Genomic DNA, 15,345 nt, shown 5'->3' with positions numbered 1-15,345 from the left:
GTAGTATTTAATGTAAATTTATAATACAAGATTTTAAATTGTTATCAAAGAGAGAAAGTATTAAACAAAATTTTGAATCATTTGAATCTGATTTTTTTTTAATTGTACGAAGAATTGCACGCGATGAAAAATATACATGTGTATATATATATATCGTAATACGTCTTAAAACGATTTAACGGAAACGGAAATAATCACAAAGTTTTCATACATGCGATACCATGCTTAGTTTGCGTGACTTATTACAAGCAACAAGCTGCAACGAGCCGCCACAACATGAACCGGGATACGATTACACGAAAGAAATCGAAATAGCGATCGAGAATTTCTAATTGTTCGTTAACGTCGTTATCCTATAGAAATCGTCCGTATCTCGTCGAAAGAACAAAATAGACGACTATGTGATACGACTTGGTCGTATCTGGTTTGCTCAATCGATTATCGAAAATCGATCCTGTTCTCGCGGGAGAGCTTTAATTCCTGTTCTCGCAACTAATTTGAACGTTTCAACAAATAATAAAATCGCAAGGGAAATCGTTCGGGGATATAAATGGAAGAAAGAGAAAAAGAACTACGTGCGTTATGGATAAAAAGAGAAACAATGAAGAGAGGAGAAATCTTAAAAATTGGTGGAGTACATTCTTACCTTCTCTGCCAAATTTACGCTTCTTCTTGCCAAGACTGGGACCGGCGGAGGAGCTCTTGCTAGAGCTCTTGTCCTTGCTCTTCCAACGCATCAACATATTTCGCAAACGCTTCAGCGTCTCGAAGGTAAACCGGACCGCGTCATTCGAAGGGACTACGCGCACGCATGCGCGCGCATTCACGAAACGCGGTTCGAGCTCGATCGCGCCATTGCTGTCGATCGACTCGCGCGATCGTAAAATGTTTTCCGCGTTTCTGCGCGATCTCGTCCTTTCCTCGATTCGCGCATCACAGATGGCAATGAGAATCGTCTTCGTTTACTTCGATTCGAGTTTTCGATTAGAATCTTCGAATCGATGACCGCTTCTCGATGATCTTCGATCGGAAATTCGGCTTTGAGGTTAATACTTCCTTGTTCGATCACAATTCTTCCGTGGAGAAGATTCTACGCAAACTCTATCAAGAGCGATGAAAAGGAGGAGTTTGCGAGAAAGAATTCGGAATCAAATTTGTTCGAATTGTATGAAAGTTACGAAACCAGAAGATAGCAATGCCGGCGGAAATTATCGTGATAGTCGTTGTAGCGCCACAATAACCGTGACGTCGCCATCTTTTGGCCACGGTGAATTTCAACGGAGGGTGGGTGTACTCGAGCGCGCTACAGACGAATCGGATCACTGGGTCAAAGGAACGCCGGCTCTGCGAATACCGTTTTCCTGCGTCTCATTCGAGATATTCGATGAATGGAATTCGACGCGAAAGATAGGATGAAAAGCAACTATCACGTGTTGAAATTTAAAGAAAACTCGAATCGAGGATTAATTCGTTTCGAGCGACGATGAAGATTGTGCGCAAACACTTTACATTTTCATCACTTGAGACCGGTTTTCTTCTTAATGATTTACTTAACAATTGTCGATATGAGCTTTCGAAGATGAGGTTTATTTATCGTGTTTATCCGACGAAACGCGAACTTTGGTAAAATATAATCGAAGATTATAGAATCACGCGAAAGAAAAAGGAGAAAAGAAGCAAAGAAAAGAAGATAATTAGCAGAAAAAAAACGAGGAATATTATCAGATGTATTCTGCTCATGATTCCGTTGGTGTTCGAAATCGATAGCTTCACTTCGTATTTTAAGCAATATGGTGCTGCATTTCGAGAGCCTCGATCTATCGACCCTTTCTTCTGACAAAGAAAGCACAGTCGAAGTACTATCAGCTTTTAGAACTTTTTTCTTGACACATAAATGAATAAACTATATTTAAAATATTTTAAAAAGATTATTTTACAGATAAATTTTGCAACATCTCTTTGATATGTGTATTAGAATCGATCTTTCGCTTCCAAGTTGATTACACAGTGAAGGTCGTGACCGAGGAAGACTAACAGTACTATATATATATATATATACGTATATGTATATATATGTGTGTATATATATATATACATGCGTATCCACACGCAGTCAACGACTTAACTATGCGCAATTCTGAACGACCCGGTTAATTGAAATAACTAATCCAATTTCTTCGGTTTCGATGTCACACAAAACGTTCCAATAATAATGAGATTTGTTTCAAATCCAAATATATGAACAGTCCATTCAAAATCGATCGAATTACGGCTATTAGCGAAGTAAATTTGTCAGTAACTTGAAAAAAACGCATCGAGATAACCGAGTGGAAACTAGCACTGACTAAAGCGTCGTGTCACGGGTAGCCGGCTCGACACCGCCACCCTCGAGGATCCTCGAATCCGTTGATTCTTCTGCACCTTGTCTTCCAACGATCACGACTAGCATCGTCGCGCGCTCCTCCTTTTGCGAACACGCGTTTTCGAAGGTCGCAATCGATCGTAACCTCTCGAAAAGAGATTTTCGAGCTTCGAAAATGCTGCCGAACGTGGGAAATAAGATACAACCACTACTATCGATACCGGCGACGTTGCACCGCCGCCACTACCACCGCCAACACTACCACTACCACCACCACCACCACCACTTCCACCACTATCGCGACGATCGCTACCCTACGCGTCGTTTCACAAGGTGCGTCAACGCCGGTAGCACCAACAGCAGCGGCACCACCATCGAAAACGCGCCGAACGTCGTCGCCGGGATCTGCCCGAGTCCCGGCATTACACCCTCTTGCACCCTCCACCCATCCCTCGATACCCCTCTCTTTTAACCAACGTTGTCCCCTCTCCGCCCTATCGCGAAACCTCTCGCTTTGTCTCTCCTTCCTTCTTGTCCCTTCCCACTCTTCCCCATCCTATCTTCCCGCTCCGTGACGTCACGGGAATGGAGTCGGGGATCGATCCCGAACGCCCACCTCGTCACCGCATCCTCCCAAACGTTACTACTCACCGGATAGAAAACATTCGACCGCTTCGCGACCTCTGTCGACCTCCCACCGTTTCTCCCAACCTCCTGCGAATTCGCGGACACGCGGGGATCCGTTTTCTGATCCCGCGAATTTAACTATAAAGCTTCTAGGACAATGGCCAACCGACTAACCTTCTTTCGACAGGGCGTCTTCGATTCGATTCAATTTTCGAACATCGCACGAAATAACGCGTCATTGTTCGATGGAAACGAGAGTCGATTGGAAATGGAACACGTCTACGTTCGAATAAGTACCACGCATTACTGAAAAGAAGTCCTACTGGACGGTTGAGAGGCAAGGGGAATACGGTAATGTTCGCATAGAAGGCCACGATCGGTCCCGACCGACACCGAATTGTGCCGAATAGTGGCCGAATAACCGAAAAAAATTTCCAAGAATTGACTAATGTAATTTGACACCGTTCGCTCTTATGCGCGCGCCAAAGAACGAGAAACAGAGAATTCGAGTGAGATAGAAAGCGTTTCCTCGCTTATAGCCATGTGATGTTTGTAAACACTGTGAGTTACTAAAAACACAAATATCGTATTGCGTTCAAATTTTCGATCAATATCCATATGCGTCAATTCTTATGATTTTATTCAGAAACAATTAGACTGTCCTGCTCTTCAAAGAATTTCTTTGAAGCAATATATTGTGTTTGACGATCCTTTGAGCGAATAATACCGTAGACACATCATAATCCGTATAACAAGATATGTTCCATATTCTCGGTTCGTCGCCTCTCATCGCGACACGATTCAGCATGGCGTCGCTATGATTCTAACTTTCGAATATCGGCCATTTCGAATTTGCATCCTGGCTCGCTAATTTGCATACATATTGAACGGCGTATCGACTAATCGAAACCTCGACAAACAATTCGGTTGCCCTTACTTTTCCTTCGAGATCTCAAATGCGGATCGCTTAGATTGGGCGCTTTGCTCAATGAGTCTTCCCTTATCGTCGAGAAAAGATGAGAATGCACCTTGAAGTTTCCAACACTACCGAATGAAAATTTTCATGCAAAGTTTCGTGATAACCTACGATTTCCAAGAGTGCCAAATCCACTTATGAATAAATTCGGTATTGTGGAAAACGTTTCAAAGATTCTTCTGTTTCCGCAAAATATTTCCTCTTATCGAAATTCGCAAAAGAATACGGGGAAACGAGTTATGGGAAATAGATAATCCGCAAAAGACGTTCCAATCATGAGAACAAACACGATTTTGTCGATCGAATTGACGCGTCGTGTAAATTGCGAGACAACTGTGCTTTCTCGTTAATTGCAAGCTACGATTCAAGCTTCGTAATGATCGACAGGCTATAGGAAATTAAAAGATCGTAATTCTTTCTGTGACGAGCAATGTAATGGAAAATCGTTGCACAGTTATAAACGATTGTCATTTAATATATTTGTATAGTAGAAAAAAAGGTTAAGTATTGTTCTTTTTCATAAATCAATTAAAAATCGATATACATGCTTTCGTCAAGTTAAATGTATATATGATATATTTGTTCAGATTATTAGTTTACGTGTATTATATAATTAAAAAGGATTAAAAATTGCAGGATTAAATATTTGCGAATATTTTGCGGTTATGTATCGAGAAAGATTAAAATATTCGCGCATGCGTGAACGAGAGTGAGAATAACGAGAGATAAAAGAAGATAGAGAATAGTTATCCGTTTACATTAAAGTAAACAAATTTTTTTTAATAAAAATTTTACGGAATATTAAAGAAAGCAATAAAAACTAATTTTTTTGAACTCTAATAAAATTGTGCTTCCTTTTAAATCATCGTTAATACAGATCACATCTGCCTCGAGTGAAGAATTAGTAGGGATACCTGTATAAGCGGACAAATCCGGATACAACTGGATTTCGAAATCTTGTTTAGGAAGAAAGAAAACTCGCATATTGAAATACGTTGAACAATAAAAGAATGTCGAGGGGCTTAAAACATATGTGAGTGAGATTTGCTTGTCGTGGACGAGAACGTGCCTTTACACGATGTTGGCTCTCGGTCTGCCTTAAGAGGCTCATTGAAATGCACGGTCATACGCCGCGCCACGCGCTTTGCACCTTGTCCGAATAAAATCACGACCCGACTGAAACGCAGTTGATTTGGCACGAAATTGCCATAAAGAGATGCAAAGAAATTGATGATCGCTGAAATAATTTATGGCGTCGTAAATGACGTTACGTTGCGGGTTGTCGGAGAGGAAACAAGGAAGATAGCTCGTGTACAGGTATATGATCTTCAAGTACGTCTCACCTATCCACATTCTAAGAATTACACGAATTAAAATTCGGATATACCGGATTCAAAAACCACAATCTCGCGACAAATCGAATTGTACTCTCCGAATAGAAAAAAAAAAAAAAGAAAATAGAAAAAATATGGACACTCACCCTTCTGTCGAAGTACTCGCTGCGGGCTAATGGCGCGTCGAGGATCTATTCCGATGTTGCAACGTGTATCTCCATACACAACGCTTCTTCCGGGCGCAAGTCTCATGGCGTTGACCGAGATGGCATCCTTGGGTAGAGGCGGAAGAGGTCTGTCGGCGTCGTACTCCGTCACATCCGCACAGTGTGTGGAAGGATCACGGCGCTCCGGATAGGAAAATACCGAGTCTGTGTCGGACACGCTGTCCTCGCTTCGATGCCTTCGAGTCGGTGGTTCCGGGGCAGTACCGTGTTTCGTGGGCCAACTTCCACTCGCTAAGTCCTGCCCACCGACACCCGACTGATTCGAGAAGCTGACTCTCTTCGCGCTACTGCCACTTCCATATTCCACCGATTCCCCGCCAATCAAGCTACCCCTTTTAAATATCGGAGGAGGTGGGTGGGCAGTTTTTCCATCGACATCGTTCGTCGGCTCCTCCTCGTAGATCGAAGAAACCTCGAGTTTCCGCGGCACCGGCTGCGCCTCTCCCCTGTGGAAATGCGGTGACGCGCTTTTCGATCTCTGCACTGCCTCCTGTCGACCCGAGTCGAGAGGCTTGGCGGGGACCATGTCCCGCCGATCACGAATCGCTTGTTGCGGGCGGACGATCAGAACGGGCTGGTTCTGGCCTTTCTGACTCTGCATCAGCGGCGGTTTCCCGGTGGGATTCCCCTTCGAGTGGCGTAGATTGCCACTCCACGAGGATGGATTTCCGTGGGCGACCGGTAACGGAAGACCTGTCGCGCTGGCCGTCGCCACGGGACCCCGAACGGATCCCTGCCTCGGGGCCGACACCCTCGCCGAGTTCTTCGGCCCTCCCTTGCAGTACGACGACTCCTCCATTAGATTTTGCTCGTAAATACGCCTCTGTTGCTCCTCGTCCAGTTTCTTGAGCTGCTGCCAATACACCGCCTCCCTGACCTCCGGCAAATCAATTTTCCGCCCCATCTGTTTCGAGTTCTCGCTCACCGGGGACGCGAGAGACTTTCGGTGCGCCTCGAGCGCCTTTTGTTGCCAGTAGAAGGCTTCCAGATGCTGTCGAGTCTCCTGCTTCGAAGGTGACAGAGGCCCGCTCGCCATCGCGCCGATCCGTTGCCCGCACATCGGTTCACAGGTCCTCTGATTGTACGCGGCATCTTCCGAACTTCTCTGCCCTACCTGTCTAGGATCTTGTTGCTGCTGGTGAGGGGCCCGTTGCTCCTCTAAACTGGGATTACGCTGGGCTTCCAGCGCATGCGAAGCTGGAACAGAATTCTGACGATGATCCTCGACTGACCTGTCAACCTTCTGCGAACCAATACCAGCCTCGCTCGTTCTCTGCGGGCTCATTTGCGGCGAAGACGAGGATGCGTGCGCCTGGACCCAGGCTACCCTCTCCTCCCCGTCTGTCCTCTGCGCGTTATTCTCATTAGTCCTCTTCTCGGGGCTCGATCTGCAACCTGTTTCCGGATTCCGTTGGCCTCGATGCGCGTAAATAGGCTCGGGACGCGGTATCTCCAACGCGACCTGACTTTGTCCCGGCGGGGAGCCTTTCGTCGCGGAAACGTCACTCCGTATTCCGCTCGAATCCTGGCTTCGTGGATCGATCGAATTAGCGACGACGAGTTTTCGAGGCGCGTTCGTCATGTGCACGGGCGACTCGATGGGGCAACCTCGCCTCGACTCGTTAGAGGGCCTTGGTATTCGGGTCTCGTACGGGATGGCATCCCTCTTCGGAGACGCTATTAAAATCTGCTCGTTGGGCTGTGCTCTTCTAGCGGAGGGCAGCCGTTGCCGCGACCCGAGCGGGGAGATCGGTTTTCCTTGGGTCGGCGAGGAGGGTCCACAGACGACCCCCTGCTCCCCCCTGTTCGTTTCCCCGCATTGCTTCTCGCCATCCTCCCGTCTCTCCGCGTTTCCTCCTCCTCCTCTCGGGGAAACGGGGCGTTCACCTCCTCTGGAACGACTCCTACGCGGAGACGCGCCCCCCCTTTTGTCCGCAGACCGTTGTCCCTCGACCGACGAGGAGCGGTCGACGAGGATCTGGCTGGAGTCAGGGGGAACGCAGGCATCCTCGCAGGCGACGGAGGGAGTCTCGTCGTAGATGCGCTCGTCCATGCATCTGGTCGACGATCTGGACGGCGACTTCTCGTTTTCGTAGATACCCTCCCCCCCTCGACAGCCCCCCTCGTCGTACTCGCCACGCTCGTTCGGGGATCCGCTGTTCCTGGGCGAGTGCAGGTAATACTCGCCGCTCTTCGAGCTGGTCGGGGAGAACTCGCTCTTCTGGCTCGAGTTGGGCGTGCAACTCGAATCGCCCCCGTAGTCCCCCGACTTCTGGCTCGAGCCCGAGGAGAGGTACTTGGGCGACCTGCCCACCAACGGGGCGCGGTGATTCTGATTCACTATCGGCTGCCGGGTGATCTTCACCTGGGCAGAGACCGATTTCAAGATCAAACCCGCAGGGCTGTCGTTCTCGTACAACACCTGCTCCTCGTTCAGATATTCGCTCTTGTCGTACGCCCCTTTGCCGACCCGCTGCTGCTCCTCCACCCTCCCCTCGTCCCGCTCCTCCAAGTAATTCTCGTAGCTGGACAACAGGTCCGTCCTCGAGCGGGGGATGGCCGGTAACGGGCGGTCGATCGGGTGGATCGCCCTCGGCCGGACCAGGTATCTCTCGGTCGGCGGGGCCGAGATCCTGCCCGACGGCCCGTGATTCCTTTGGAAGAAGTAGGGCGGCCTAGGCGTGGAGTGGTTCGGCTCCTGCAGGCTGTGTTTCCGTTCCAGTTGCCCGTAACGTTGCCCGTACCTCTGCCCAAATTCCTCCCGCTTCTGCCTCTGCTCGAATTTCCTGATGTCCGGGGATATTCCGAGCTGGGCATTCCTCTCGTTCCACCTTTCGTCGGGCGCGATCGAGCTCAGGCTCGAGTCGGTCGTGTAGGAACGGGGCTGGCCAGCTCGATCGCGCAACAGGCCCTCGTGATCCTCGTGATCACGCGCCAGGTGGTCGGGCGTGCTCGTTATGGGGCCTTGGTCCGGGAACAGCTCCCGTTTGATCTCGTCCAGCCTCTCCTCGATTATGGACCCGTTCAGGCTGTTGTCCAGCTTCACGTTCCTCTTGATGTCCTCGTTCAGGTTCATCGTGTCCGGCGATCTGGTGTAGTTGCCGTTCTGCTGGTAGCGGGCGAAGTGTCTGTCGTCGGGCCTCTTCCTGTCCTTCGACTCCTTCTTCTTGTAATCCTTTCGGGAGTCCTTGGGCGAGAAGAAACCCGGCAAAAGGCGGCGGAGTCCCAGCCTCTTTTTCTGCTTTTCCTCCTTCTTCGACCGGGACGATCCCGCTTCCATGGTGAACTTCCTTATGAGGGTCGCGTATCCGTCTACCCTCGAACGATCCCCGCCACCTGCCAACGGAGCCGGATTTGTTCCGTTGATTTTCCTCTCCTCGATCTTGGCGCGGTACCCGGCGATCCTCGACTCCGACGTCTCGTCCTTTCGATTCCAAAAATCGTCGGCGAAAGGGAGCGCGGACCCTTTCCAAAGATCCGACGGCTCTATCTCCCGGCGACCGGGGCTCCGCTCAGCCTTTCCATTCTCCAGCTCCTCTCTCTCCTGCGCCGCGATGTCTTCCTCGAGCGACTTGATCCTCTCCTCGAGGCACGAGTCGGAGTCGAGCGTGCTCAACGTGCTGGCGGCCAGAGTTTTCACGGAGGCACAGTTCCCGGCCAAATTAATCGGCCGCCCTACCTCGAATTTTCCCGCCTTCCCGCCGTCGAAAAGGGTGGAGGACGCGGCCCGATCGTATTCCTCGCCTATGCTCTCCCTCGAGGAAACGCTTCCGTATTCCCCCACGTAAGAGGACTTGGACGATTCCGAGGAACGCCGGTCCAATTGATTCTTCAGAAACTCCCCTGACCACCTTTTCTCCACCTCCAACACTTTCTCGCTGTAGCTGGGCTTCCCTTCCCTCCTCTTCGACAACCCCTCCCCCCGCTCCCCGCCCGCTCCCCGATCCAGATCGGTCTCCAGCAATCCGTATTCCTCGATCTTCAATCTCTTGTCGAGATTGTGCTTCTGTAGAAACTCCTCGTCGAACGCGATCTTCCCGGCAAACTTCTCGTTCGCGTTCGAGTCTACGACCACGGCCAACTTTAGATGCCGATTCTCCCGGGACTCGAGCAACTTTTTCTTGTACCTCTGCGCCGTGTTCGCGTCAATCTTGGTGTTCAGGTTTCGCTGGAGCACCTCGATATTCGTTTGACTCTTCTCCAACAGATTTCTCGCGTTGATCTTTTCAATTTCGTCCCCACCTCCTTCCTCCTCCGCCTCGCCGGATGGATTATCCGCGATTATCACCCCCTCGTTCCGTACATTCTCTTTATCCTCGTCGGCCGTATCGTTGACGACGCCCGTCAACGATTCCCTCGCCTTTTCTTCCGCTTTCCCCCGTCCCGTGTCCGCTTTCTCGGCCGTCGTCGCCCCCAGAGGGACACCCGCGATCGTTAAGCTGCCTATGGACGGGCTCTTGGTCAATTTGATCGGTTTGATCCTCTCCGCGTTTCGCGATTTCTTCGTCCCCTCTCTCGGTTGGCAGGCATCGGTGCTGTCGAACGCTTTGAACGCAATAATATCCTCGGGAAGGGAAGAGCGGCACTTATCCACGCTCGTCGACTCGCTGCGCTTGTCTTTCGATCGCCTGAGAACCGGGTTTTCAAGCTCGGATTTTATCGAAACTTTCTTTGAACTCTCATTTTTCGTTAAGAGCACCTCTCGCGAGCCGGTCGAGGATTCCAAGACGATCTTCTCCACCGTAACCTTGTCGACCGAGAGAATCCGGAGTTGTTCCTCCCTTTGGGCTCGCTCCTTCGATTCCTGATCATTTGCCGGCTCTGTTTTCGAGGGCTTCTTATTATCGCCACCTTCCTCCGCCGCCTCCATTCTCCTTCCCCCGCGTAACGCCGTTTATCGCCGCCTGAAATTCAAATCGACCGATTCTTGCGTCTTCTTCCGATTGTTCACTTACCCCGACGAATATTTTTCCTCCCCATATTTATTGCATATTACTTTTCTTAATGATAAAACGATAAAATTCTTTTAATTATTTTCTTACTGGTACGTATTGATAACTTTTATTATTATTGAATGAGAAATGAATTTTGTTACAATTCTTTCGGGAGTATCTTCTTCTCGACACGTGTATATCTGTTAATGTATGATTAATAAATTGATGAATAATGATGTCAGTAGAAATTAAATTAACGTAAAGATTAATAAGTCTTAAATGATATATTTCGCCAAGAAAAAGATATGCACGATCTCTTTTCGATCCAAAAGAGAATGGTAAAATTTCCGTGTTCGAGCTAACGAGCCATAGTGCAAACGGTGTGCCGAGACCAAAGCGAAAGGATCCAAGACCATAGACGAGTTTGTCGACGAGACGCTATGCAGGCGCCAGGATAATATCGGTCGCGGTTGGCAAATGGTATCGCCTTACCTTGATTACGAGAAACCGATCTTACCCGTGCATTTATCCCGACTACTATATTACGTGACTCGTGCCTCGTTCCTCGTACCGCGAAAGAATGCCGTTAAATCGCGTCACTCGGCTCTCCAATTTCTCGTCTCGCTGACCACGACGACATCTCGAACTCTTGAAAGTTTGCGAGATTTCACCAGGCCAAAATTTATCAGGCATTTCCTCGAGTGATCGTGGAAAGTAATTTCTGATCCGAAGAAATCCTAATCTATTTAACAACTTTTATTGTTCATGATATTGTTTCACGATAAAATTCACTCGAAAGATAAGAAGATTTAATAAAAAGTGTAATTTAGAAAACGTAAATGTGACATACCTTGCACGGGACTATATTGACATAACCTCCACCAATCAGTGTTTAGATAAATAATTACTAAATATGTAGTAACACTTTATAAGTTATTCTAACAAATCTAATTTATTTGTAGAGTTCAAAAACAATTTAATTATCAATTTTCATTGATCGTTTTTCCGCCTTCAAACTATCGTTAATTAATTAACAAGACTTTTGAAATCTTCGCTAGAATTCTTATTGTTAAACGAGTCGAAAGCATCAAATAATATACGTTATATTCTTCCTACAATTGATTTCTTCAATAACTGTCAACGAATCTGAGGATTAATTATCAGCAAAATTTCAAAAAAAGATGATATTTTTATCCATTAACTTTAATTTTTCAATATTGCAAAATTTTACTAAAAAATTAAAGTAGTATCTCTGGACCTATACCACTTGTAAACTGGAGAGTCAAGCGCCTGCGCGGTCATCGAGTTTACGAACGGAACCGAAAAATTGCGAAGATCAACGACCGTAACCGATTCTCTTAGTAACTCGCAAAGCGCTCGAAGCAGGACGCTTTAGTCATTTTTTAACGCATTTTTCGCGGTCCCGTTACCTTTCCTTTCGCTCGCGATCTCTTCCTCTTTTCAACCAAAAGAAAACGTTTTTACGAATCTAAGAACAACTAGGTCATGCGCCATGTACATCTAACGACTTTTTATCTCGCAACGATGCGTCTCTTTAACGACCATTGCCGAAAGTGTGAGTATCGTGCATAGAACAGTGGAAGAAAGATGGCGTCGGGCTATCTGGAATGCAATATACCAAGGAAACGCAATATTCTCTATTGAAATTAATATGGCAGTATTGCCTTACGAAGCATCCAATTATAAAAATACATGCTGTCGCCATCGATTACGTAAACGATGTTTGTATCGAAGGTTGATGTAATCAGGTTGATTTCAAACAACTCAATAAACAAATGAGAAATGATCATTCATCGGTGAAAATTACAAATTGGAAAATGAAAGATTTCTTTCGTTTACAGTTATTATGGAAAAATTTCGAGTAAGTACAATACTATTAAGTTCATTTATTCTCTTTTTTTAAATATAACTAGAAAGAAAACAAAAGTGTTTTACATTTTTAACGAAATATAACCTAAAAATTCATAGAGTAAAAAACCAAATTGCGACTACTTATTAAATTATTCTCCCTGGTTTTATTTAAAATAACACGTAAACTTTATAAACTTACATGCAAAAGTTAAAACTTTATAAACTTGCATATAATTAAAATAATACATTAAAATTAAGTAATAATTTTAAAAAAAATTTGAGCAAAATAAGTAAATTCGAGATAAATAATTCTGAATTATTTATTGAAAAATGTGTAAAAAAATTTACTTTATTTTAGTTATTTCAACGCTAATATATTATCTTTGAAAATTTTGAAACAAAACTGATACCACGGGAATAGATGAATTAAGATCCGCAATAGAAGCAACACGAACCGTGTGCCATAAATGTTAACAGGAGAGCGATAACTCTTGCCGAAGAAACACCAGAGTCGCGAGTAATTTTCTACGGGTCATAAATTTCCTAACACGGATAGTTTACTGGCCGTGACTAAATTCACCTGTAATCCCCAAAAGTCCAAAGAAGAACAAATAAGAAATGAGAGCACAACATTAAACTTGAAAAGGTATGTAGGAGAAAGAGAGAGAGAGAGAAGATGGTAAAGCAAATGTCTCGTGTCGAGCTAATAATAATGGACAGAGTTGATTGATTCAATGAGTACCACTGTTCTCGGTTAATTATCGTGACTCTTGTTATCCCATTATCGTCGTTAGATAGTATCGGAAGGGAGGAACAACTCCTTTGCGGGTTGCCGACTGTCGGTTTGCAGGATGCACGCGTAGCGGCGGCCGTGCATTCGCTATCTTACTACTTGGAGGCTGTGAAACTCATCCTGCCCGAATAATCGCCGTTTCGGACGATTACGTAAATGAGAAACGATGATGAGAACATTACGCGCGTATACGCGTTGCGAAACGCGCCAATTTTGGCTGACATTGTTTAAATTTGTGATTCCCGCCAAACATAATCATTGTAAATTATTCACGCTTAATAATTCTTTTGAATTCTTTTTTTTTTGCATTAAATCGAATAATTACCGTAAAAAATATAACGAAATAATAGAAATAAGGAATGTATAAAAAATCAGATTTTTAAAATAATGACAGTCTTATTAGCAAGCTATGTAAATTATATTTTTTTATATCGATCATTATACATAATTTTATATAATTTTAAACAATATATAATAAATATTATAATGTCAAAAATCGTAATTAATTTCTGAAGAATTTAATAAGTATTAATAAATATTAGAAAATTTAAGTATAATAAGTTTCTTAAAAAAATTGTAAGAAGTTAAAAAAAAAATTTTTTTCATGAAAGTTAGAAAAGATTAAACGCGTAAATGCATTGAAGCGTTCGTGCTTCGAGTACGATAGTCATTCGTGCAATTATCGGTTCGCTATTACGAGAAGCATTCGCGATAAATATCGAGTACCCTCAGCCGTGCCTCGCATCGATGAGGCGAGTTGAAACTTCCGGAACGATCACTCTAAGAATGATGAAAATGCTTTGCGGATTCGAGCATTAGAAAAAAACTTTAAAAGCTTGGCATATTAGATTCTTCCAATTTAAAAACGCATAAACGAATTCAATCAAAACTCGTTATTATAATCGTCAGTGAATACAGCGGTTAAACTTATCAGCTAAGAACGCGGTCATTTCGAAAATTTATCCGAACCACGAGGTAAGAGCACCACGTGATCATAAGTGATCAATCACATATATGAGCCATTTATATTTTCTGCTGCATCGTGATGCACAGACTCTTAGAGATTAATTAATAAAAAGACACTTTTACCAAAGAAGTTTTTGTTCGTTTATTCCTTTCGTGGCATTGATCTTTGTAATATCACCGTGAACGAAGCTCTCTCGTTAAAGAAAAAAAAAAACCACAATCACTGAACACTGACACTGTCCCGGATCGATCGATTCGTCAACGAATATCCTCGATCGAGTGTCTCGCCGTGAAAGCGAACGTTAACGCGACCGCGACTCTCCGACGAGAAAGAACGAAAAAAAGTACAAGAAGCGCGGAACGTAAGTCGAAAGCCAACGAGTACCGTCGCCTCGGTACATCGCGAGGAAGAACGCGAGCAATGGAGGGAGGGAAGAATTAATCGAGAGAAGAGCGAAAAGGAATCGGGAAGGGAAAGAAAAGAGTGGGAAGAAGAGGGAAGAGGAGGGACGAGGCGGCGCGGCGTCAACGATGCCTCTGTGCCGACTGACTGCGGCTCGTTCGCGTAATGTACGTAGAGCGAGTGAAACAGAAGGTGGGGGTTAGAAGGCGAAAGAAAGAGCAAGAGACGGGTCAGGAATAACGAACAGAGAATGGATTCGAAGTAATCGCGAATGCGAGGAGACTCGCGCGACGACCGACACGCTTCGTTTCGTTCTCCGGCAAACTGATCGCTCGGGCTTCTGTCCAACGCGGACCATGGTAATACCGATAACGAGTTAACAGGTATATACGCGTATATTTACTTATGACACATCGCCGTATCAGTGGTCCGCTTCTCAGTGATTCTCAACGCGTTTCGACATTTGCCGCATCGAGTGCAATATTATCCTAATATATATCCATGAATTTGATTGTATCATGATAACTGCTATTGAATTATCGGGATGAGAAATTATTTTATAAGACTCTATTAATCAGACTAATGTTTTCACGATTAAAATATAACTATACTTGAATTAATTTTAAGTTAAATAAGTAACTCATTGCTTTATACAATTATTATCGCGTGAAGTGTCAAATGGCGTTAGAAACCTAGGTTTCTGAATATATCGTCACCATTCGGCAGCGCTCGGCACTTTTCGGAATCGAATGTACTTTTTTCGCAGTTGCATACTACTTGTTGACTTTAACGCTTAAGCAGATTTATGTTATCGAAAATTATCGATATGCACAATGATAACTATCGCCCTT

General features: G+C 45.3%; 1 protein-coding gene and 1 long non-coding RNA gene across 32 annotated transcripts in view; one reads left to right on the top strand and one right to left on the bottom strand.

The window, feature by feature from the left end:
- The window catches only part of LOC107996375 (uncharacterized), a 94,117-nt gene that overhangs the window by 74,796 nt on the left and 3,976 nt on the right, over positions 1–15,345 (bottom strand). For 4 of the 31 annotated variants that reach the window (XM_062078605.1, XM_062078608.1, XM_062078615.1 and 1 more), the window contains exons 1-2: positions 14,215–15,106; positions 5,446–10,430 (exon numbers count right to left, since the gene is read on the bottom strand). In XM_062078605.1, coding sequence (XP_061934589.1) covers positions 5,446–10,396 — 4,951 coding nt within the window. In that variant the 5' untranslated portion in view covers positions 10,397–10,430; positions 14,215–15,106. Of the gene's footprint in view, positions 1–5,445; positions 10,431–14,208; positions 15,156–15,345 lie in introns of those variants that run through there. The other 27 variants (XM_062078611.1, XM_062078613.1, XM_062078622.1 and 24 more) reach the window with 22 other exon arrangements.
- LOC133666596 (uncharacterized) lies at positions 11,806–13,621 on the top strand. Its single transcript, XR_009830958.1, has 2 exons — positions 11,806–12,342; positions 12,691–13,621. It is a non-coding gene; the product is annotated as an uncharacterized LOC133666596 (long non-coding RNA).

Source organism: Apis cerana, linkage group LG8 (genome assembly GCF_029169275.1).
Source record: "Apis cerana isolate GH-2021 linkage group LG8, AcerK_1.0, whole genome shotgun sequence".
Classification (NCBI taxonomy): Eukaryota; Metazoa; Arthropoda; class Insecta; order Hymenoptera; family Apidae; genus Apis; species Apis cerana.
Note: the sequence above shows the minus strand (reverse complement) of the source record. Positions and strands in the feature narration are given on the sequence as shown.